The sequence below is a fragment of the Stegodyphus dumicola genome, chromosome 1 (assembly GCF_044657685.1).
Source record: "Stegodyphus dumicola isolate Sdum_Otavi_A_Nest chromosome 1, ASM4465768v1".
NCBI classification, from domain to species: Eukaryota; Metazoa; Arthropoda; class Arachnida; order Araneae; family Eresidae; genus Stegodyphus; species Stegodyphus dumicola.
In genome coordinates, this window is record NC_140768.1 from 285,666,078 (window position 1) to 285,692,592 (window position 26,515).

The 26,515-nt window shown below is 31.4% G+C and overlaps 3 protein-coding genes across 3 annotated transcripts in view; 2 read left to right on the forward strand and 1 right to left on the reverse strand.

Moving 5' to 3' along the window:
- LOC118193538 (transcription factor 21-like) overlaps window positions 1-22,652 on the forward strand; it is a 49,196-nt gene extending 26,544 nt beyond the window's left edge. The window contains exon 3 of the mRNA XM_085808172.1: window positions 22,629-22,652. Within this exon, the coding sequence (XP_085664298.1) occupies window positions 22,629-22,637 (9 nt within the window). The 3' untranslated portion in view covers window positions 22,638-22,652. The remainder of the gene's footprint in view (window positions 1-22,628) is intronic.
- LOC118193547 (uncharacterized) lies at window positions 353-14,086 on the reverse strand. The gene is made up of 3 exons (XM_035364649.2): window positions 13,847-14,086; window positions 13,665-13,722; window positions 353-2,650 (listed from the first exon to the last, which is right to left on the reverse strand). Exons 1-3 carry the CDS (start codon window positions 13,956-13,958, stop codon window positions 2,416-2,418), a joined length of 405 nt encoding a protein of 134 aa, XP_035220540.1. The 5' UTR covers window positions 13,959-14,086; the 3' UTR covers window positions 353-2,415.
- LOC118193529 (meiotic nuclear division protein 1 homolog) lies at window positions 14,205-15,277 on the forward strand. The gene has a single exon (XM_035364631.2). It carries the CDS (start codon window positions 14,486-14,488, stop codon window positions 15,101-15,103), a length of 618 nt encoding a protein of 205 aa, XP_035220522.1. The 5' UTR covers window positions 14,205-14,485; the 3' UTR covers window positions 15,104-15,277.
- Window positions 22,653-26,515: the final 3,863 nt, after the last annotated feature.

Below are 26,515 nucleotides of genomic sequence, written 5' to 3' on the forward strand. Positions count from 1 at the left end.
CAATCTACTGAGCCAATGCTGTTCTCGCTCTGTATTATACATATCATTTTAATATACAGATAACTTACTGTTCATTCCTGTTCCTTTCTGTTTGCCGAGTTTCATCACTTTCTGGCCACTGCATGGGGCTACTTTTTAGTGCTGGGTAGTATGTAACTGAGTTCCCCCCATCAAATATTCTTGAATCAGAATTCAAAAACTGATTTCATACAGAATATGAAATACTTGTCTTATGTAGGTTTTGAGGCATAGAAATTACCATCCTATAACATACACTCTCCATGTTACTATCGTCATTACAAGTTGTACATGTATCACTTTAACTCAATAACAGAAAAGGCAGTTGTAAAACTTTCAATTGTTAAAACTGGTTTATTCAAAAATATTATACAAGATAAAATGTAATACTGTGATATTTTTCCAAGAATACATTCACCTTTCAAAAATGTGGCACAATCTATTAAATATGAATTATATCAATATAAGAAATATATAAAATTTCATATAAAATAAACAGATTAAAACTTATTATTTAAAAGTAAATATATCTAGAGAAACAACTTAAAAATTTTATATTTTGTTCAGAATATTATAAAAACATAAAATATAAATAAGTAAAAAATAAGCACAATGCATTAAACTGTGGCAACAAATGTGCACACATTTTATAAATGATTCATTAAAAAAAAAAAAAAAAAGACAGATCAGATATCAATAAAATAGCTTGAATTTTTCTCACAAAATGCAACACTTTTATACACAACTAGGGGTCTACAAACTTTTCATACCTTTTTGAAGTAACATATAATACATCTACAAAATAGTAAAAGTAATTTTATCAGAGACAGTGAAAGCCTGATAAAACAATCCTAAATTATTACATTATGAACAAGCTAAGCTTTAAAAAACTTGAGTGCTCATGTTTAAAATAAAATGCACAGTTAAGATTTCAGTTTACTTAATGCTTCATATTTTTAAAACTAGAACATTCAGTAAATATGCATTGATACTAAAAATACAGATGTAGAATATCTGAATGGATGCAAAATTTTAATGCACTCATTAATCCAATCATAATTTTACTTACAACATAAATGCATACATTTAATGTTTTAAAAGCAAATTAGTTTAGTTGCAATAATAACAACCAGCAGTTATCTAATTTATTTGAATCAGCAATTTACTTTTTATCGATCTTAACACATGTATGTGAAATAAGAACAAATAAAGCATATTTCATATTTCATGACAAATAGGTATTAAACTGAATAATGTCTGCTCGCTAATACATTCTAAATTTGAAATAGTATTTTATGATATAAACAAAAAATAAATATTTAAATCTTTTAAATTTCCTAGATCAATTATATTCCTCTTTCACTCTTACATCTACAAATGATACAGAATGTCAAATAATCATTACTGTAAGCATGACATGTTGGTTCTAAATTTCAAACTATACCTACAAATAAAACCCTACAACAAAATAACAAGCATTATTAAAAAAAATTTAATCACTTGGTGACAATTTTAAGCATATAAAATTTGTAGACCCCTGAATATAACTAATAAAAAACTCCAAGCAATTATTTATGAAACAATAAATATTAAAATCTAATAACATATATTTCATATTTGCTATCATTAATTTCTCTTTTAAGGCACATCTTATATAACTTGTTCCAAAAGAAATATCTGCTAAGTTCCTAAATGTGTCTGAATGGGTTGTTTTCAAATAAAAAGTTTCTAAAAATAGTATTCTATGTTTAACAATTCCAATGTTTCTTAAACCCAAAATCAGGCAAAATTTTAGTTTTTATGGCAGAGAGCTATAATCCTTAACTATTAAAATTAAATTGTGAAGCTGCAATATTTCATAAATATAACAAATAATCAGATGCAATACTTCAGTTTGATGTTTTTTAATAATAAAATATGCCAGGTTAATTCTAAGCATGAAAATCCAGCAATGTAAAAATTTGGCAAGGGGGGAAAGTGCATTTTCATTCAAAACATTTCTATATTAATACAGCAATAATAACTTTACTTAAGTACATAGCTCATTAACTAATCATCAGTTCATTAGCTAATTTTAAGTACATTTTTATAATAAGTACATTACTAACTTATGAACTTCAGAGCTTTGAAAATTACTGTTATATTTCACTCTTCACTTAACACTGAACACATTGTGCATGGAACAAGAACTTTAACATTATATTTATATAGAAAACTTAAAATATGCTTTAAAAATATAAAAAGAGAATATATAAATCTATTTATATATATTTCACATTTTAAAATGAGAGATTTTACAGAAATTCAGTACATAAAAATATCACAAAAAAACAGGCCGTGATTTTTTATTTAAAATATATTCATATTAAAAATATGAATTATATCTTAACTTAAACATCACTCATCATTTTGCTCTTCGCCATCATGAGATAGTGTTTGATCTAGCTTTTTAGACCGTGAATCTGCAATTCCGTCACATTCTGCATCTGTCATCTTAGTTGATGATGATGTCATATTTTCAGAGCTGGAAACCACATCTTCTTGGATGCTTTGACTTTCATTATTATTATTACTGTTGCTACTTACGGTAACAGATTCACTGGTGGAGTCAGCTGCAAGCTTCCTTCCTGACCTAGATGGAAATATAGATATGAATCTTTACTGAATAATTCTCACATAAGTCAATCTTTTCTAAAATTACTAATAAAAGGTACAGCAATACAAATACTAGTCCTGACACATTATCAAAAATCATTCAAAAGAAATTTTTAGTGATACATACAAACTAACTGAAATCAGAAGATTTTATGAAGCTTGAAAAATGTTAAAATTTCATATAACAGTTCTTTCTTTGCATATTTTTGCAAAGAGTCATAGAAAAGTTTTTTTTTTTTTTTTTTTTTCCCCAACGAAATTTGTGCATGCTTTCAAATGTGAATCAATATGAAAAGAATAAAGCAGACTTTCCAAAAATAACTAGTGTACCATTACTATAGCTTTTCAGGGAATAAATTAAAAATAACCAGTTTCCACAAAAATATACTATTAGCTATTTAAATAACCATAAAAAAATGTTTGAAGGTTACGTCTGAACAGAAATTCATCCTTTTAACAAGTATTTTCTAATGGAAACTGATTTACACTTGTGAGTTTGATAAGTTTTATTCAGGAAAAACTATGAAATTTCTCTGCAACTAGTCCAAATAGGCAAGTATTTAAAAAAAAAAAAAAAAAAAAACTTTAAATTATTGCCGTTCTATGTTTAACCCAAGCAGCCAAAAATAGACAAAATAATGGAATTATCAATATATATTGAGCATTCTAGCACTAAAATATTAGAAAACTACATTAAAAAAAAAAGTACTTTTCCATTCAAGTCGCCAATAATGGTACAACTGATGCCAAACGGAATACCTTTGTTGGTAACCTTTTACACCTAATTTTCAAACAAATCACAACCATTTCTTACCAGATTGATTGTTTCTCTCAATATATAGAATTTTTACAAGATAGTTCAATTTTATGCCCTAAGGACATTCGCGGGTGGTAAATAAGTCAATTAGGATGCAATCACATTGCTCACCCGATGGTGATAGAAAAGGCAAAGTCAAGGGTTAAATTCATCATTTCTAATGAGAATGCACTAGCGAAGTAAAAAGTAAAACACTGCGGTTTTAGTTTTTAAGTAAGCTATTCGTACGAATTGAAATAATTCTCGCATTTAAACATTATTCCAAATTAAGATTTAACTTGAAATTAATGTAGATAATTACCGAGAGAATTAGATTTTTATAGCATAGTTTACGTGAGATGAGATCACTCGGGGTCACGTAATATGAGCCGGCGAATCATGATGTACGATGAAAGCAAAGTAAATTCTTAAATTAATGTCTTTTTACAAATTTATTGTCTTTATTTATTGGGGTTTTTTTTACAAAATTTTAAACGATGTTAAAATGTTAATACCTTCAAAATAAAAAATTCTTAGAACTAACATTTGTCAACACTTTTTATGTGTATACTGTGTGCTTTCGACAGTCTAACTAGCGCCGGCGAAACGGAAAAGTACCAAAAAAAAATCATAACAGGTAATGATAAATAAGAAATTTAGCTGCAACAAAAAGTAATAACTAACATAGTCTTTTGCTTGCTTCATTCAGTTATATCTGTTTTGATATTTCTTATTATAATAATTTTACAATTGCCAAATATTTTTACATAATGTATCTGAAAATAGATAAAGACAAGACAATACAGACAAAGAAAAAAATGAAAGTGTTTTGATGCATTTTTTTATAATAGAAATGTTTATTTTACTTAAAAAATTGAAGTTAATGACCTAAAACTGCAATAGAATATTACAGTACAAGTGAAGAAACTGATAGTTTCACTCACGTGCGTGTTGAATTTGCACAATGCTTATGGAGTCCCACTAAATTTTTGTAAATATTAACCTGTAAAACTACATTCCTCGAGGAAAACGCTAACCCAAAAATGTGCTGCTCAAAATGGATTGTTCCTTTCACCCCTACCCGCAGTTACGTCGTGGCATAAACTTAAATACTATTTTTTGTTCTTTCTACAAACATGCATAAATTATATAGAGATGAAATTAATAATTTACAGTTAATCATTCAACCCTATTTCACATTATCCTCTTTTCATAATTAACAACCATATTCAAATATTAGTTTTTTTCATTCCTACACAGAATATTGCAAAAAGATTTTGAAAATAACCCCAAAGCTCAAAATAAGATTATTTGGAATAATTCCCATCATTCAATTTTGGAGGGTAATTCTTGATCACATCCTTTTTTTTAAACTAGCTGCTAGCACAGCCAGCCAGAAACAGTTTTTAAAGTACAAAAAATATACATAATAATTTTAATGAGGCCAGCTGCGTAATTTCATAAAAACATTTAATGATTTTTAACAATAAACCAAAAGTATTGGTTTTTTGATTATATTAAACTAATCAATCATTCTAGTCTGACACTTCTACATCCCCCCCCAAACGCGACAGAAATTATAAAGTGATCTGGAGTGAATGCTACAGATCATTGTATAATCTCTTTTAAATACAGTGAAATATGTTTAACACAAAAATGCTCAAGATGAAATATTGGTTAACACGAAATAATACAATGGTCCCAACAAACTACTATGTATTTTCATGCATCCGCCCCTCTTAACACAAAATGAAAAATCGCTTAACATGAAATGATTTCCCTTCTGGGAATGAACAAAATATGGAAAACACCAGCCATGCAGGTGAGATTTAAAATGGGTATTAAATGAAAGAGAGTTGATTTCACATGTTTTGTAGAAAGAAGGGTAACTTGGGTTTGAAATATCCTCGGAATAGACTGTGACACAAGCCAATTTTGTTTATCTAATCTACTTTCACTTCTACAAATGTCATACAAAAACATCTCATCTCTCATCAGTTGGCTCTGGAATTCGATGATGAGTATATTGCAGTGTAAGTAAAAATCAGCGAGTTTGGTTTGCCTTTTTTGTTTTCCCAATTTTGTAGAATCTTTTTACGAGTGCAATGGCCAGCAGCTGAAGGGGAAAGTAAACTACTATTTCATTTAAAATGAAGATGGAGCTGTTGATCAAAAACAGAAGACGAAATGGAAATCTGTAAAGATTTTGAAATAGCTAACTTTACATTATTAACAATATTTCTTTTTTTAAAAAAACGAGAGCAAATTAAAGAAATGTTTTAATGGAGTAAGTTTGAAACAAAGCGAAAATTGATGAGAACGAACGAGCATGAGGATTTAGAGACGGTTTTAATTGTTTGCTTCAAACATGAGAGATATCGGAATGCTCCCATATCAGGACCTTTAATGCTAGAAAGAAGCAATGAACTTGGTAAACAAATGGGTATTACATTTTCTACAAATGCAGAATAGTTGGAACGTTTCAAGAAAAGAAGTGGCATACTGCTGAAGCTAATAAAGTTTTAACGACCATGACAGCAAATTGGTTTCAGTCTACATTTCGCTTCGATGAAAGATGTTGAAGCAAAAGAAGATTTATTTATTAAGTTATTAGATGCTCTTCATGTTGCACTCTGAAATTCAGCGACTCCAAGGAGGACTGAAAATTATTTTAATCATGCAGGATTCTCATAAGTAGCAAATTCTTTGGCACCAAAAGAAATGGAGAAGAAGGATATTGAAACTAAGCTGATACTTAATGAAATTTTTGAGAAAGTTTCTGTATTATTTGGACTGCCCTACTGTATCATCAGAAGAATTCGTTGCAGTAGATGAGGATATTGTGTGTACAGCCCCAATTATTGCAGACAAAGACATTTTGGAGTTTATTCAAAGCTTGAAAAATATTGATGCAGATTCCGAGGATGAAAATGAAAATAAATAATGCAGGTCCTGTTCTCACATAATCTGAAATGAGAAACATCAAGAAAAGTATACACAATTATTCTAGACGCACATTCCAATAATGAAATGAATTTTAAAAAATGGACGACATTGAACAAAATGTTAACATTTTGATACTAAAAAAGACAATGCAAAGAAAATATATTATTTTCCAAAAACTCAGTAAATAGCTACAAACTTTCTGCGCATGCCTCACGTTGACGCATGCGCATAAGACTTTTACGGCTGCGCATATGCGTGTGCGAATGCGCATAATACGTTTACGCATGCATGTTTAATGTATAACGGACGGTATAAGCTAAAATTATCTAATTATCTATTTCAGTTAATGTTGCAGATTGCGTTGTTCCTTAATCTTCGAATTGGATCCGGCTTATTATTTTTTGCAGACTGTTACAGCAATTTTATAAAAGTAAGCTTGAACTTTCGATTATGTGAAATAGAATTTCCGATGCTGGAGCACCCAAAGGATCTACAAAGTGAAAGTATGTTTCGACGTCCATCAAAAATTGGAATTGCTGCAAAAAATGGATAAAGGCATCCTTTGTTTCTCTAACCATTCCGAAATCTGTTTATCAATTTCACGCTGCTCAGCAGGGGGGACGTAGCGGCGCACAATGAATTAGAAGTTCATCTGTCAGCACTATCCTTATCTTCAGGGCAGATGTTTTTACTTTATTTGGCTTAGAATTCCTTACCAAATGTAGTATTTCATCTCGATGTACTCCGTCTTTGATATGATTTAAAACAAGTTCCTCGTCATTATAATTCGCTTCCGATAGTGAAGAAAGTAACAGAGGTTATTGAAAACGAAAAAATTTCGATTGACAAATTAGTCAGTATTCTCGAGACAGCAATTATAGGACTTGAACAGCGGAACTTTGTAACTAAACAAGAAATTATGTCTGTTTAATAGAATTAAAGAGAAAGTATTATCACATGAAACGAAGTAACTTAAACAACTTGCATTGAAAGAAATGTTTAATAAAGTAAACAAATAAATATTAAGCTTTTTCTTTTTGTAAATTTTGATACCCTTTAGATCATAATTGTTCTTTATTTCATAAATTACAGTTTCATATTTTTAATTTTGTAATTTCTGCATGCCATCTTACCAGATTTAAACTGATGATCTATAATCCGGAAAAATCGATTATCCGGAATCGCCGAAGTCCCGACGAGTCCGGATTAACGACTTTTGATTGTACATGCACATATACAAGAGGTGGCCATTAATTTTCAAGACTAGAACAGGTGATGTGAACACGAGTACAGGTGATGTGAAAAATATAACCTTTTAATTTGTTTCAAAGTAATCTCCATCTGCCGTAATAAACTTCTGTGCTCGGCTGTATAAGTTGTCGAAACAACTTTTAAAGTCCTCATTTGGAAGGCTCCAATGTCGATGTCACGTTGCATGACAACGCCCACAACCACATTGCGTTCCCAGTGAAGCGGTTTTGGGCCAAGCATGAGGTCGTGGAGCTGCATCATCCGCCATACTCTCCCGACTTGACCCCACAGACTTCTCAAACTAAAAACTGTGATCAAAGGAACACGCTTTGTGGATGTTGAAGAGATCAAGAAGAACGTGACATCGACATTGAAGAGCCTTCCGAAAGAGGACTTTAAAAATTGTTTCCACAACTTATACAGCCGAGCACAGAAGTGTACTATGGCAGATGGGGATTACTTCGAAACACATTAAAAGGTTATGTTTTTCACATCATCTGTTCTGGTGTTATTACAGCAGTCCTGGAAATTAATAGCCACACCTTGTACACATAAATAAAATGTACTCTAATACCGTAATTTCCAGAAGAAATGCCGCGGCATTTTAAAACTTTTCAGCGGGTGCAGCGTTTCTACCCATGCGGCGTTTAGGTGCACTAAAAATAAAATATTTCCTATGACGGTCATTGTACATAGTTTGGATGGCCTGGCCATTGTGCATAGACTGGTGCTGTTCCCACACAAAAGACCACTCAGTTGCTTTTTGCGAACGTTATTTTGTTTACATTCTTTCCCTTGAACGGACCTACATGCCTTATTCATGCTAAACGAGATCTCAGAACAATAAAATTCTTCCCCCTTTCAAATCAACATTCTCATCAGTTCGAATAGTCTCTCCTCTGCCATTCGATGAATCTTCCAGGACCCATCCTCTCCCCAAACCTGCCTTTTCTGAAATTTTTTCCAAAGGCAGACACGACTCCACCTGCCTCGCAATAACGAACTCTGACGTATTTCCCCTTCAGCATGAATGGATTTTTCTTGGCATTCTGCCAGATACAGATCCCATCAGTTTGGGTACAAGTACTTGTTGGATAGTTTTTAAGTAAGAAGGGAGCGGAAATTTTTTGAAAATGTCCCTAAACAGCACAGAAGCTATACTGCTGGTTTTAAGCTTAATGTAATTTCACGTGCTGAACAAATTGGAAATCGAGCAGCAGCTTGACAGTTTGAAGTGGACGACAGATGTATTCGACGTTGGAGAACTGAAAAAGAACTTCTTAAAAATATACCACAACAGAAACGAGCCAAAAGAAGTGGTACTGTAAGGTGGCCAAATCTAGAGGACGACCTTGCAAACTGGATAAAGGAGCAACGAGGAAAGAGAATGGCAATTTCGACTGTAAAAATTCGCTTACAAGCAAAATTTATAGCAAAACGAATGAACATAAATGTTTCAAAGGAGGTGTAGCAGATTTATGAAAAGAAAAAATATTTCTGTGCGTACTAGAACAACAGTCAGGCAACAATTACTAAAGGACTGGCAGGATAAAAAGTCATCTTTTCTAAAATATGCGACAGCTATTATTGACCAAAAAAAAAAAAAAAAAAAACTTTGGTTGCAGATAATAAATATGGATGAAACGCCGTTAGCTTTTGACTCTCCTGCAAACAGAACTGTTGATGAAACTGGTGCAAAAACTGTATCTGTGTTTATGACGCGGAATGAAAGAACGTCATTTACATGTGTGTTAGCTTGTGCCACAAACGCCGATGATCATTTTTAAACGAAAGACTATTCCGAAGGGAGATTTTCCTAATGACGTAATTATTTGTGCAAACGAGAACAGCTAGATGTGCGAAACAATCATGCATGAGTGGCTACAAAAAGTTTGGCAGTGTCGTATGGGATCTTTTTTCCAACCAAAGGGGTTATTGATAATGGATTCCATGCGTGCTCATTTCTTTGAGTCGGTGAAAACCAAATGTCAAAAATTGACTACGACCGAAGCAATAATTTCTGGTGGTTTGACAAAAATCTTACAACCGTTAGATTTGTCAAGCAATAAATCCTTCAAAGCTGAAGTCCGAAAGCGGTGGAGTGTTGGATGAGTGAAGGATTGCATACGTAAAACAAAAGCAGTAAAATGCATAGAGCATCTTATGAAGAAATTGCAAAGTGGGCAGGAAGTGCGTGGAAATTGGTAGAAACATCGTCAATAATAGCAGGGTTCAAAGAAGCTGAAATTATATCCTTAGATAAAGAGACTGTAAACCAAGAGGATGAATGTGACGATCTGGAAGACTTAGATCAGGATTTACTAAATCTTTTTAATTCAAATAGTGAAGAATCATGTGATGGCTTCATATGATGTATAGTTTGCTGTAATTCGTAAGTAAAATTTAAAATTTCCTTTTGTCATCCAAATTTAATATTTCGTTGCTGCAACATTTTTTATAATATAGTCTCAGTATTACAAATATGGACTTCTTTAGTGGGTAAATATAAGTATATACGTGAAGGTAAATATATTTTCCACATTTCTTACCTTTAATTTATTTTTGAGTTATGGTTTCATTTCATGCATTTTTCTTAAGTGGTATGTCATATATCAGGATTTAGTTGAGTTTTTGCATCTATACGGCCCACGACGATGTCACGCGCAATTTAATCTATTGCGGCGTTTACGCTGATGCAGCGTTTCTGTGTAATTTTTATTTTTTCCCGCCATTTTTCTCGAGTGCGACGTTTACGCTGATGCGGCCTTTCCTCCGGAAATTATGGTAACTTAATTTTGTTAAATATATATATAATTTTTTTTCAATATCCGTTAACACAAAAATTGTTTAACATGAAAAAATACTTCAGTTCCCTCAGTTTTGTGTTAAAAGATTTTTACTGTATACTGATTATATTTTGAAAAGGAATGAAATGGAAAAAATAATAAATAAAGCATTTTATTTTTCATCATAAAATAAAAACATCATATTATTTAGCAATTAAAAATAAAAGAATGAAATATGGTCAGTTTATTTCTTTCATGCAGATCTTTAGAATTATATTATTTTTAGTTGTCATTCTGTTTTTCAGTACAGATTGACAGCACTGAAGTAAACTCAATCAATTATTTATGTATTTTTCTTTTGTCTTTATTAAAAAATTTGATGACGGGACAATCGCACTGTAGCAGTCATCATATACCATATATTTTTTCATGTATCGCCCCCTTTTTAAATAATTTTATCATCTGAAAATTGAGAGCAAAAAATTATGCAAGGAGTTTAATTTCTGAAGAATGCAGTAAGAACATAATTTAAAATTAGTCATAGATAAACTACTGGGAAATATCACAATATTATTTCTTCAAACGAAACTTACATTCCAATAAGAATACACAATATTAATATTATAATATAGCTCAGAAAGATTATTAATAATCTTGCTTAGAAAAGCTTTTACATCTCTAGAGGCTGCAGTCAGCAAAATGCATCTAGCAATCAACCAAAATAAAACTAAATGCATGCCACGTGGTAATAACAGCAATCCCTATTTTGAAATTGGGAATTACAAATTTGAAACTGTTAGCAAATTTCAATATTTAGGATCAGAAGTTCATACTCTCAATGATTTAATGCCTGAAATTTGCAGTAGCGTCACAGATGTTAACCGATGGTTTTTCAGTCTAAAAAAAAAACTTGAAGTCTAACTTCATTAGCAGAAAAACAAAGATTTTAATTTACAAAAGCTTAATTAGACCCATTCTTACATACTTTGCTGAGACCTGGGCAATGACAGAAAAAGCTAAAAGTATTATTTCTGTCTTTGAAAGAAAAATTTTGAGAAGTATTTTTGGTGGCATAAAATGTAACAATATCTGGAGAAGAAATAACTCTGAACTCTACATCTTCTCGACCGGACCATTTGGCACTCGAAAAAGAGGGAGACCTAAACTTAAGTGGCTCGACTGTTTGGAAACAGACTTAAGAATTTTAAAAATAACCAGTCCATGGCCAGGGATAGAAGAGCTTGGAATTTGATTCTGAGGAAGTCAAAGGCCTATCCTGGGCTGTCTGGCCATTGAAGAAGAAGAATACTATAATATCTGATGGATAATGAGCCAATATTTGACGGATATCTGACAGAGTTGTGCATGACATGTCTGGCTCAATTACCATATATCTGCTTTAAATAAAGAATTTCTCAGTGAAGTATCACGTCTTATCTATTACATACACTGAAAATCTGTATAAATGTTGTTCTCAATCATATACTACTCTTAAATATCGAATTTAAGAAGGTTTGGGTAATATCACACTATATTATTTAACGAAAATCTGTTCAGAGCTTCAGTTAAAGTGTCACTTCCAGTTAAAGAAATTTAACGCAAATCTAATATATTGTTTCCGACCATATGCAAGTCTTTAATACTAAATTAAAAAAGTTTTGGATTATACTGTGATACAGTTTTTCATTAAAAATTGTTACAGGCTCCAAAAAAAGTACCATTTCCCTTTGTCCAAATTTACCCAAAACCTAATCTCTGTTATACAAATGCAAAAAAGTTTAGATACAAAAAATAAAAATTTTGGAAGTTTCATATAAGAATTATTGTGGGAAAGAAAACTGTCACACACACACAGCATTATAAAAATAAAAATGTACTATGGGGACGCTAATTTGTGCTTAGTCACTGAAAACTCACTAAGTTTTTGGACCAAAACCATTACCTTCCTTACCTATATGAATATAGGTTGACGAGAGGTTATAACTGAAATCAAACATCAAAGCCAGGTGGTAAACTTATTGCTGCAAATAAAAATTAGTGTTGAATACTTATAATAATGTTAGCAATATTTAAGCATACCCTAAGCTTGCTTGATGAGGCGGCATAAAAATAATGATTTAAGATCCTGCTTATGTTATAGCCATACAATGAAAATGACAAGGTTTAATCCTAGTATCCGGTGCACACGAGATTTGGCTACTTTATGATGAGCAGTAAAAACGGGACATATACGATGAGTAGTAAACAGGTCATTCAAAGAATATATATAGTTAAATATAGTATATATTATGTATATACACACATAGTATATAGTGTATAGTTTAAAGACGTTCTTTGGATCATTTTTGGTGTTGGCGATGATTTTCAAAATCGCGCCAAGGCTGCACCGTATACTAGGATTTTACCAATGGCAATATAAAAATGTTATCTTACAGCCATTCGATGAAAATGATAATATAAAAACGTTATCTTACAGCCATTCTAATGTCATATTTAAATTCTTTGATCATTTGAGTTAGTGAACATATAATATATGGTTCTAGGAAAAAAGGCCACACAGAAATATGACCACATGGAAAAATTCTCACTTAGAAATATGCTCACACAGAAAAGAGCTCACATGGAAATAAGCCCACTGATAAATAAAATGCGTAGAAATATCGTTACATTAATCAATCAATAATTAATCGATGTGAACATCGTACACCTACTTGAATTTTTTTAAGAAAAATTATTTGATCATTTGAAAAAAAAAAAAAAAAAATGCTCATATGCAGGTATAACAGTATAACCAAAAGACTGATATTTCAACATTTATATTCCCATCATTCATGATTCAACTTAGCGATTCTCAGCGCGAGAATCAATAAATACAACATAATGCCGCATAAATTAAGCATTTCAGATATTTACAAGAACTAAACCAAGCTAAAAAAAAAACGCAAGAACAATTAAGCAATTTGTAAAAATTATTCGCTAAAACTTAATCCTTGGTAAGTCTGCAAGATAAAATATTGAAAGATATAGCCTGTTTTAATATTATCAAAATAAAATTAAAAATACTGGAGTTCCAAAATTTATACATATTTGGATAAAATTTTAGAAAAGCAAACAATTTAAAATAAATAAACTTTCATGTAAAATAATTTCATAATAAATTAGAATTCTGAAGAGCCAATGGAACAATTTAAATGGGAAGGAAAAATAATTACCTCGTTGGAGCTAAGCCATTTACTTCACTGGTGTTTTCATTACCCGCATTTTGTATGCCTATAAGTAGGACGAATGAGAGAAAACTTATAAATGAAGTAATTTATGTTTAGTGAAAATTTCAAGGCCCTCAAAAGGATACTCAATTCGCTCAAGATAAAATTAATATGTTTTGTTTACTTACTAATTTGGCGGTCCAAACCGTCAGTAGACATAACATCATTATCTACAGACGAACTAGGTTTTATCTTCTTTTTTGGGCTTTCAGGACGATCTTTTGGTACGTCCGGTTCCATATTTACTTAAAAGTTTTGAAGAAAAATTATTTCATTTACAAGATATTTAAAAAACAATTTTAATGCAAACCGCACATACGTATTAAGCATCAGATAAAATTAAACTACGCAGCTTCGATACTATACAGCCTGAATTTTATCACAGCTCAGATAATCCCGGCAAGGAGAAACCTCACATGAAAGTGCAAGGGTTTATAAATCCGTAATTTGTATATTTAAAACTTTTATTTATACATGGTGAAATATCGCGAATTCTGAAAGAATTTATAATACATTAATTTTACACTTTAATTGCAATATTTAACCAATTTTATAATTAAGGATATCAGTTAAAGAAAACTAATACTTGGGAAGGAGACTATTATTTTCACTCTGACCGCAAATAACGTACCGCCAACGGCGGTAATTTTCTAAAGTTATTGCTTCGCCTTCGTTGTTTACTAATTATTTCTTTGCTTTAAAGAAGGGAAAGAAAGCAGGTTTATCGCTTCATTCATTTCATTTTCTAAAGTCACTTATAAAAATTAATGTCTCGAAAGAAAGGCCTTAGTATTGAAGAAAAGAGAACTCGTATGTTAGAAATTTTTTACGAGAAGAAAGATGTCTATCAGCTAAAAGAATTGGAAAAAATTGCTCCTAAAGAAAAAGGTATTGTATTACAGTCAGTTAAAGACGTTGTCCAGTCACTTGTGGATGATGCTTTAGTAGATAGTGAAAAAATAGGTACATCTGTTTATTTTTGGGCTTTTCCAAGTAAGGCTTACAACAACAGAAAACGTAGAATTGATGAATTGCAAAAGCAAGTGGATGAAGCTCGTAAAAAACTTAAACGATTAGATAAACAAGTTGCTGAATCTCAGTGTGGGAAAGAAGATTCTGTGGAAAGAACTAAGGTGCTAAAAGATTTGGCCGAAAGTACAGAACTAGTTAAAAGACTGAAAGCTGAAATTGAAAACTATAAAGACTGTGATCCTGATGTTTTGAAAGAAGTTAAAAAACAAATAGATATTGCCAAAGAAGCAGCAAATAGGTGGACCGATAATATTTTTTCAATAAGGTCCTGGTGCAAGAATAAATTTTTTTTTGAAGAATCTGTTATAAATAAACAATTTGGAATTCCTGAAGATCTTGATTATATTGAATAAATAAGCTGATGATTGATTTTGTTTTTGCTAGAAGAAAAATATCAACTATTTACCATTAGCATACAATGGAAAACAAACCTTAAAAATTCTGATTGTTTGAATATAAGTTTATTTTATTGTTATTGATGAGTATTCAATTTATTCATATTAAAAAACATTCCTATTTAAATTCTATCTGCTGTGTTTACAATTATATTTGTAATAACAATTGAATGTTTAGAATGCTTTTTCAAGTATTTTTTACAATAGGTTAATATTTCATATCTTTTCTGAAATGGTTTTAAAATTGTTTTTGCCTGAAATTGTAATTATGTTTATTATAAATTCATTTTAATGAACAGTTACTAATATGTTACTGTTTATAGGAATAGATATCAATCTTTATTAAAAACTGACATTTTGAACAGTATAAAAAGCATATTAATTTTATATGCAATGAAATTTATTTGCAGATTTGGAAATAATATATCACACATGTATTTAATACAATACACCAAAAATATTATAAATAAGACATGCTGTCGTCTGCTACAATACCTGTATGAGGTGTCCCTCACATTTCTATTTATCTTCTACTATAGAAAAGTTTAACTGCTGCAAAATTTACGTATGGTATATACCCGTTTAGCATCTTTTACTGAATCTTGAATTTTTGATAAAAATTCATTTGACCATACTCTAAAACTTTAAAATAAGCTGAAGCTTTTTCAGAATTATCATCATTCCATAGCTTTTGCAAATCTGGTTCGTTTATTTTCTCTCTTTTTCATGTTAAACACACTTCTTTCAGTTTGCATTTAATATTTTCTGGTTTTTCATCTCTAGCAATTCAAGTCTTTCAGCATACATATTTTCAGTTAGCGTGGAAAATACATTCTGTGATTTACATTTCTCAATGTGTACACTAAAAATTGGCTCTAAGAAGAAACATAATATAGGAGTTATTATTGGAGCAACAGCTCTAATAATAACTCCTATATGAATAGCATTTAATTCACCATTGTTGCACAAAAACTTTACTATGTTCCTGTCTTTATCAGCACAAAAGAAATTAGGAAGAATGCTGGCTCAATGTCAGCTGTTAAATGCATTTCAATTTTGACAGATTTTAAGAAGCAATGCCAGTATATCTGGACACATCATTGAATCTAAATATAAACAGACATTTAATGACAATTATCCACATGCGATGAAAACTGCTACTGTATATGAACGCTTTGCTGGAGCCCTATTGATAATTAGAGCTCTAAGTGTCTGAAGAAGAACCAAGTTATTTATTGTTGCTGCACAATTGTAATAGAAACGATTCCCCTTGAATTGGCCTCCTGACTGACATGTTCGCTTAGTTACTGTGTATCATTGTATGATGCTGATGATTACAAATTCGACAGCTTAGTTTCGATTTGCAGTCCCTAGCTAAATGAAACAATTCCCACTTCCTTTTAATGCCTCTTTTTTTTCTGGTACAGTTTTTGACGTGATTCAGAACTTTCGACTTTTTTTTTTTTTTTTTTTTTTCTTTTTCAAAACAGAATAAACATGTTAGAAAAAGTACTTAACGTGGCTGCTCAAGGAATCCTACCATGCTCTTAATAATCCTGATTTCTTTCTAGTGTTAAATCATTATGATTCACCTTTATTAGCACTGGATACAATAAGGTACTGTATAAATCTGGCAAAATATTATATTATTCTAATCCTCTATATTTCACAATGGTCATATAATTTTTGAAGTGCTGTCATATTGCTAGATTTTTTTATTGGAGTCAGTCAGATTTAGCAAATTATTCATGTGTCAATCTATTATTAATTTCTTGCGACCAAACCGATCTTTTAATATTTTCACAACCTTCTCCTAGTTTTCTGCTGTTAATGTTAACCCTTGTATTATCGTTTTTGCATTAGAATTTACTTTTATTGTAGTTTTTGCACTAAAATTTGTCTACTGCATGTAGAATTTCGCATACAACTGTCTCAAATTACATCCAAGACTCAAGTCAACTGCACACCTCTTTTCCTGAAAAAGTTCCCAAGGCTAATTTTGATAGTTTGTTTTGCGATTCAGTGACAGTTCCATATGAAGTAGAATTAGCACTATGTGGCTTAAAATCAAAGTATATTTTTGCAAGTTATTTCCAAACAATAATTTTATTTTATACTCTTCTGTAGAAATTATTTCTTCTTCTAAATTCTTTAAGTCAATTAAATTTCCAACATCTTTATTAGCTAATATTAGTTTTTCTTCTCACTAGTTATAGGGTTTGTATGGTCTTTAGAAGTCCTTAGGTTTTTCCTTTTTTTTTTTTTTTTTGAATCGAATTTTGGTCCTTAAAAGTCCTTAATTTCGGCCAAAATTGGCAGAAGGGCCATAATTTTAATCATCTGAAATTTCTGCCTGTTTTTACGACTGTCATTTTGAGTGTGAATTAGCATTTTGAAGGAATATTTTTGGCAATTGACTGATAAATATGGTTATATTTTTAAATGGGTTATAATTTGTTCCTATTTCTAATACAAGCGTTGGGATACTCGAGATTCTGGGCAAAAAGTGAAACAAAAGCATTTTTAATTTATTTAATTTTTTCTAATGAAGAGCTCTTAAACAACTTTTCGCTTTTGGTGACGTGAATTTTTTTATTAAACAGTTCTAAGTTTGGCGATTTTAAGATCAATTTCTATAGAAAAAAAATTTTTGAAGATCTGGGAATTTTTCGACTTTTTTTTTTTTTTTTTTACACTAGAAATCAATCAAATAATTACATTTAAGAAGTAACATTAAAATGAAACATTTTTATTTTTCGCTGCAAAATTATAAAGTGATATTATTTTCCATTTTGGACACTTATGCAATATTTTGAATCTGAAAAATAAGGTAATAAAGCACAATTTGTGAATACAGTACAAAGTCCGTAATCCAGACTTGTCGGGACTTCCTGCGATTCCGGATTATAGATCAACAATTTAAATCTAGTAAGATGGAATGCAGAAATTATACAATTTCTTTCACTAAAACTTTAAGTGAAGTATGCGCCGAACAGTTGTCAACAATCAGGACTATTTTTGAGTCATCAGGTAAACCAACCGAATTCAAATGTCGCCGAGCCTCGGATATAAAATGATTTTCAAACCAATCATTCATCAACGCTTGTGTCATCCATGCTCTTTTATTTGCACGATATATAATGGGAAGATCGTGCATGTTTTCCGATTACGAAAAGTTTGCACTTGTGCGTTCCTGCAGCATTTGCTCATGCTAAAATTGTTAGTCTCACTATGGATTCTTTGACACCAGTTGGAGCCTTTTCTGTAGAGGTTGCACAGGCATTTTGCAGTACATATTGCCAGAAAAGACCAGTTTCATCAGCGTTGTAAATTTGTTCTGGAGATAATTGTTCACTAGTAATGAGTTCAATGAATTCATCTGCAAATTGTTCAGCAGCTTCAGTATCAGCTGAAGCTTTTTCACCTGAAATTTTTGTCTTATACCATGGCGATTTTTAAATTTGGTTAACCAACCTGTCGAATATGTGCACTCAGTGTTTAAGTTCATTTCTTTATGAAATATTTTGGCTTGAGCCATTAGCATTGGACACGTCAATGGCACGCCCTCGCTGACCATTCAATCATCACTTTGTCATGATCGTCACTTTTAGCATGAAGAACCCTTTTTCTGTTATTCGTTGCAAGTGGGGTGTCGGAATCCACAAAAAAATTCAAAAAGTTCCTTTTTCTTTTTGCTTATGTTATATACAATTGACTTTCCAATGTCATACTCCTTGCACAATTTTGAGACAGATATGCCTTTATCCATTTTTTACAGCAATTCCACTTTTTGTTTGATGGGCATCGAAACATGCTTTCGCTTTGTAGATCCTTTGGCAGCTCCAGAATCAGAAACTCTTTTTGACATAATCGAAAGTTCAAGCTTAATTTTTATAAAATTGCTCTAATAGTCTGCAAAAAATAATAAGCCGGATCCAATTAGAAGATTAAGGAACAGCGCAATCTGCAACATTAACTGAAATGCCTTAGAATCAGTACATATAATTTTAGCCTAGCTTATACCGTCTGTTATACATCGAACATGCATGCGTAAAGCATACAAAAAAAAAGTTTGTGGCTTTGAGGTCCGGATTACGGACTTTGTACTGCAATTCTTAGCAAAAGCAAAATTGATATGTAATTAATTAAAAATGTCTTCTTTTTAATTTTTTCATGGTTAAGAGTTTTTCCTGCGCAGTTGTCTCATAATATGCATCATTTTTCTGTATAAAATTATTTTACACACTTTTCCTCTTTCCCTTCCCCCTCAAAATATCCCTGGCATTTCACTGTTACAGGATTGGTACGGGTAATTTTTCTTTAGGATTTTAGGCATTGCAACTTGGAAAGTTTAGAAGGATTTAAAGGCAAAATTTATAGACCCAAGATTCTAGAATATTCCAGAAAAATGTCTTCATGATATTAACGCGTAATGGGTGTATTTTACAGAAAGTTTGTATTGAATTTCTTACTTTTTGGAAGAAAAATGGAAACATAATATTTAAATGTTTTACTTCTGACATTAAAGTCCTTTTTTTAAACATGTTTTTCTTTCCTCTATTTTCTCTACTTTTCATTTGACAAATGCATGGAAAATATCAAAAATGCTTCTAATCTTATCGCTTGTACAGACATTTACGGAAAGGAATTTTTCAATTTATAAAGAAATTGAACACTGACTATTTAAAAGATTCATCTTATATGTCTTAATCATCATACACAGGGCTGGTGCTAGGCATTTTCCGTAAATACTAAGTTCTGTTACCTAGTGCCTTTCTAAATTTTGCTCCCATTGGCTGTCCTAAATTCTAAAAGTTTTGCTATTTCTAGATTTTTTCCTCGGTGGGTCACTAAATTCTAAAAATTTGGCCACATTGGCTCCATAACTGGGCCTCACCATGTATCATTTCATATTTATTCTAAATGTTCATATTATTAAAATAAAATTAGCAGCTTTTCCTGTGCATTTAGTTTTTAGAATAACAAAAATCTTTAATTAAATTCTAAAATGAAGAGGACATGTATTGAAGAAAGAACCTGAATACATAAAGAGAAAAAAAAAATATTCTTTAAAAGATATGTACAGTTGTTATATAAATTAACCAATTGTTTATAATTTCAGTTTTTACTGTACTATAACTTCCTCTTTCCTTTCCCTCGCCAGAATGCAAAAATCAGTTAGATAGTTTCTAAATTGAATATTTGGAGATTGTAAAACAGAGTGTGTTTCTGGCTTTGGCGTGCATGCTGCATTTGTTCCTGCCACCTCAGATAATCTGCAATTATTCATTTTTGCATTATCGTTGTGTTTGAATTTGTTATCATGATAGAGTTAATAAGCTAGCTTAGCTTAAAATTAAATTGATTGCTAGGCCACAGTTTAGTCTGAATTTGACTGTTTCTGTTTAACTGCATCCCCACGAGCTGTAGTTTATTTTATTAGCATAAGAATGTGCTTTTTTTTTTTTTTTTTTTTTTTTTAATAAGAGGTTTATTTAAACCTTTATCTGACTTTTGTAGTTACTTTTAGACATGGCGATAATTTGCTTTGTGACTGTCAGGGGTTTTGGACTATTTAACTTTCACCAGATCATGCGAGTTACATTGTATAAGTTATATTGGCGAGAAAATGACAAGTTAGGAGATAAAACATGCAGAAACTAGTGGGAACATTAGTTTACATACTGAAACTAATTTCTAATTGTTAGAAAATATGCTTAAAGAGAAGGAAATTCATATAAATTAGCTAAAAGGTCTGGGAAGGCTTCAAATTAAAAAGACGCATAAATATTTTGTTGTGTGTTGTTATAAAACATAAATATATTCTGGATTTTAATGTGTAATTATCCTAATATTATTTAGGAATAATTTCATAAACAATATTAGGGATTGCTTTCAATTAATTCCAAACAATATTGTCATAAATTACCTGTATTTTAAACTTAGAAATGTTATTAGATTGTGATTTTAATGGAGCTTTTTTAATAAACATTTTTAAAAAGTAAATAAAATGTTATAGTGGCCATGTAAATTTATAATAACTAAAAGTATCTAACTACCTAATTTAATTATTTGTAACTAACTGTTCAGCCTTAAAATTATCTCTGCATATTAAAGCATGTTACTGCCTTTCATTAATCCTTACCGTGATTATAAGATACAGCGCAAAAATAAAAAAAATTATCTGAAACTTAATTCTTTGCATCTAGTGAGACTTAATACAAACAACTTGTCACCTCTGCTGCTTTAGTGCCTTATTGGTACCTTAAACTATCTTAACTGGATTACGGCCACAGAAGCTCTACACAAAGTTACTGCACTATCTGCATCAGACAGACAGAGCCCAACTAACTTTCAAACCTTGCAACAAGCTGTTAAATTAGCTATGTCAAATGGTACGAAAAAATTTTGACCCTTTTTGATTATTCATAATGTGAAAAAAATGTGGGCTCTTTTTAATTATCAATCAAAGAAAAACATTTTGATACTTTCTGATTATTCAAACACCTACCGAAAATTCATAAACTTATTGGTAACTTTGCAGAGAAATGTTTACTAGGGTATCTTTATGCATTCAGCAACTCTAACTTTTTTACATTTTTCTTTCCCCATAGAAGATATGCATACTTCTCAGTTTCCCCCTCCCACTGTTTTCGAAACATACACAGCAATCTGTTCTTTCTAAAAAAAAAAATTCAGAGAATTGCACAAACTCGGCACCACACACAGCTTCAGCACCATAAACCTAAAATAAGAAAGGTAAAGGAGGCACATGATGCCTTTAAACAAGCCACATTACACTCTATGCATGCAGAAGCAGTCCACTTTTATGCTAAAATGTTAGAATTCTTATAGGAAGGATCATAATCTGCTGACACATCATAAAAATGTCTTTAGAAGTGTAAAGTCATTTGGGGAGACGCCACGTCTCATTACACTCTATGCATGCAGAAGCAGTCCACTTTTATGCTAAAATGTTAGAATTCTTATAGGAAGGATCATAATCTGCAGACACATCATAAAAATGTCTTTAGGAATGTAAAGTCATTTGGGCAGACGCCACATGTCTTTTGGGTTATCACATAAATACTTTTTGATGGCATGATGTGTTGCTTCATCAGTACTTTTTCGTAGCTATTTGGCGGAGATGTGGATTAATCAGAAAATACCAAAATTTGTTGTCATATTATTTCCTCGCATATTTATTATACGAAGCCTTTTATTTAATAAAGAAAATTCTAATTGTTCAAGACCTAGCTGTGCATTTATTTCACTAAGCAACAAATATTTCCCTCAAGTGATTGATTATTTAATATTTTGCTGAGACATGAAATCTGTTTACAGAAAATAATATCTCAAGCAAGTGACATTGTATTTTGTCTTCTAAACATTTCATACAAAAATATATATGTATGTATAACAATATCAAGACACCATTATATCCTAAAAGATATTACCAATAATTATTCCATTTATGTTGTAGAGGCATTAGGATTTTTTGGAGGCCAGAGAGATGAAAGATTAGCAACCGCCTTCGCCGGGAATCGAACCATGGACTTCTGAAATACCAGTCCAACATGCAGAACCACTACACCCCGAAGGCACGCTAGGAAAGTGGGAGAAACACCTTATAACTTAGTCACTGCACAAATTCATCCTGTTTTTTTATCAGTGTATATTTATAGCTTTCAGTGTTAAACCAATCAAAACAATGTATCAGTGATATATTCTCCTGCATTTTTCACAATCAATTCACAACTTTCTGGCAATTTCTGGACGTCATTTTTTTTAAAAACATGGAGATTTGGATGCATAAAATTCATCCAGAGGTGCTTGCAGCTCATCATCATTTTCAAAGAATCTCATAGACTCCAAACTATAGCAACATTTGTCAGTAATCAATGCACAAATAACATTTTTAAAACTTTGAAAATCTGCATGTAAGACTTTCATTAACCATTTGTTAGTTTTCATCTTATTACTCAAGCAGAAATATTACTAAGTCTACCAATATATTATCAAAGCAGATATTTAAAAGCACAAATAGGAATTTAGAAATTAAAATCCATCTTTGAGATTTTGATTTCTTCACAGAAATTAAAAATAAATAAATAAATTCTAGGCACAGACAAGAAATATACATACAATCATCAAAAATACTTATGATTCATTTCCAGATTACGAATGTAAAGATTTATAAGTAGCATGCTTTGCCAGCTTAAGTTCTGAATTAGATAATCTTTTCCTATAACATGGTCCTTTTATTGCATGTTTATTTTTTCAATGAGAACAGCTTTAGTACCTAAATTTGGTCAAAATACAGGTCAATCCTCTTCCCCCCCCCAAGTAATATAAAAATTCTTTCACAGGTTACATTTGAATGAGAACGTTTTGTGCTAAAAGATGAGTAATAGTCTGAAAATGAAATTGAAAGGTTGTGTTCAATTAAAAACAGAATTAAACATTAATCGGCTTTTACAAACATCTGTTTCATCAAAATTTTTTTTAATTTGATATTTCTTTTAATTTTATAGCATTAATTTCTTTGTGTCAGAAGATACATGGCATTTAAGCTATGCACAATTGAAAAGTCTTTGTTGCTAGAGCAAAATGCATGATTTGCAGAAACTTTAAAAGCTTTAATTCATGGAAATTCTGTAGAATATGAGTTTAAATTTCTGGCTTGACTATTTTAACGTCTAATTCTGAGATGGCATAATTTACGAACTCAAAAAACTTCCAGTTAAATCACAACTCACCAGAAATGTGCTTGGTTTCTCACCAAAATACCAGCAGGATAAAAAAGCCCTTCACTGTCTGGAAAGAAAAGGGTTTGAATTTTCTGATTTACGACTAATTACTCTTCAAAATCAGCAAGGCCATCAATTTATCACGTAAAACAAGATATCATGAGAATTTCACCAATCATTGGAGGAATAAGTTAGTTCCATTTTGCATACATTTTCCCTTGCTTTCCATTTGGTAAAATCTGTAGTTTTTTTCATAGCTCATATTCATTCATTTTAAGGAATTTCCATAAAAACTACACAGAATCGGGAATAATTGGAGTATACAGGATCTGCCACGAAGTGCATTTGAGAGTACAAGGCTATACATCATATGGTATATACGTACGTTGGGTCAAAACAATCTCCTAGGTGAGAGGTTGAATAGCAGCTTTCACTGGTATTTTGGCATTGTCCATGTGGATGATGATGCCATGTAATTTATTTGGCCTTTTCTCTAGAAGTGTTGCATGAACACTGTGTAGTTGATCACAGAAGATAAATTTGCAAGCGATTTTATGGGGATCAAGATGAATCCAATTGTTCAAATGTTCCTCATCAAAGTGGATTGAGCAACCAGAGTACAGAACATTGCACAGATCAAAATTTCTGCAATTGAATATCAATTATCAATTGTGAAACCTGTCAGCACATTTTCATGCTATCCTTTCAGCAGCAACATGCTCTCCATACACAGAGTAACTTTGTCTGGAAGCCTCTTGAATAACTTTGTTTAACTTGCACAGAACATGTCAGAGATGAAAGCAAAAGAGAATTTGTTACTCATTTTAATCATTAATTTGTTACTTCACTACTAATTACATGTCAGAGATATTTCTTCATTTTAACTTCAGCCTCCAGGGGGAGGAGTGTGTAGCTGAAATGAAACTATTCAGACTGCTATGGATGTGAGATACGATTACTATACTATAATTTACTATTAATTTAATGCATTAGAATCCTTTGCCACTGTCACAATATGTACGAAAAACATTTCAAAAGAAATGTTGTAAACTTATGCATCAAACCAATGCTAATCTTAATGGTTAAAAATAAAATATTTCAAAAATATAATATTGTATTTCTTAAATCTTAACATATTATCAGTTAATGGCTTGTTATGAGGATTACAGTTTTGCTAATATTTCTTATTAAAATGCTAGCTTTCACCGATCTTTTTTATGAAAAATGTATAGCACATCTAAGATGTATCTCAGTCTTGCAACTGCTGCAATGTATTCTCTAATAATGAAATTCGTAACTATAAGTGCCTTGTGAAAAAAGGACATTGAATGTATGGGGTACAAAAAAGTGTAGAAAAATTAATTTTTATTCAGTAACTGGCAAGAATATTTTCTTGAAGAAATTAAGAACTCTAAAAACACTGTTTTTTGTTACACTGTTTACATTAACATTTTCATGCAATATTCCAGCTGTTAAAAGAAAAAAGTAACATTATCAAATGCAAATAAATTATTTAATTAACTTTCATTATCATTTTCAAGTGGACATGATACCACCTATAAGACTACCACGGAAAAATTTACATATGGCATATACATGGTGGTCAAAATAAAACTGGCCTGGAAAAATAATTAGAATCCTGACACAGAATGTATCCTTGTTCATGAACAGGAAAATTTCCCTTTACAGAAAATGCCTGAAATGGCCACTGGTGGTGTCAATATAACCATCGGCTGCTCTCACAGCATCTCTTGCATGCTCTGTCCTGTGCTCACTTCCTCTTGCATGCATGTGTGATATTTACCTGTTAGTAAAACTGAAGGGTCAAGTGTACTCAAATAATCCTCATAGTAGAACATTGAAAATGCAGTTGCTGCTATCCCTCAGGCAGAGCTGCTACACGTATCTCACCATTTGATAAATCAAGCAGGGTGCTGCTTCGACGTCAATGGCAGTGGCATAGCTAGGATAGGCAAGAGGAGACATCTGTCCCCGGAAGGAGCATCCAGGGGTGCCAAATTGCTGCTACATGTTTTAGAATGAAATGTTTTCCATTCTTGGAACACAGCAAGGGGGGGGGGGGGGCAAACTCCTTAATTGTCCCAAGGCACTGAAAGCCCTAGCTACGCCTCTGGTCAAAGGTGGCCATTTCCAGCATGTTCTACATCATCAAAAAGAGTCAATTCCACGTAAATCTTCTAAATATTTTCTGGGCCAGTTTTATTTTGCCCACCCTGTACTTTTTAAAGGCATAAGATGAAAATACTCATTTTTATTTTCCGTTCTTCAACATAAAATGCCTTTATAGAGGTTTCAAAAATATTTCCAAATGTTATTTAAAATGCAGGTTGCCTTAATGCATTCTAAAAAAAACTCTGTCAAATAGCATTAAAATTGCCTACAAGCCATTACAGCTGTTTTATTAAAATTTAAAAGTAATTAATTAATCATAGTTTCTACACAATCCCATTATTGTTCATTAGAACTATTATTTCACTACTATATGAAGCACTTTTACAATGTAATAATGGAAGACAAAATTTTGGATTTCCTGATTATAATTATGTTCTAACATTTTTAATAAAATTAATTGCTTCAGTATGGACAAAATAAATTTTAT

Coding starts and splice junctions, on each gene's coding strand:
- LOC118193547 (XM_035364649.2), bottom strand. CDS start 13,958: ATGGAACCGGACGTACCAAAAGATCGTCCTGAAAGCCCAAAAAAGAAG. Junction 13,723..13,846: donor CGGTTTGGACCGCCAAATTA/GTAAGTAAACAA, acceptor TCCTACTTATAG/GCATACAAAATGCGGGTAAT. Junction 2,651..13,664: donor AATGGCTTAGCTCCAACGAG/GTAATTATTTTT, acceptor ATTTCCATCTAG/GTCAGGAAGGAAGCTTGCAG.
- LOC118193529 (XM_035364631.2), top strand. CDS start 14,486: ATGTCTCGAAAGAAAGGCCTTAGTATTGAAGAAAAGAGAACTCGTATG.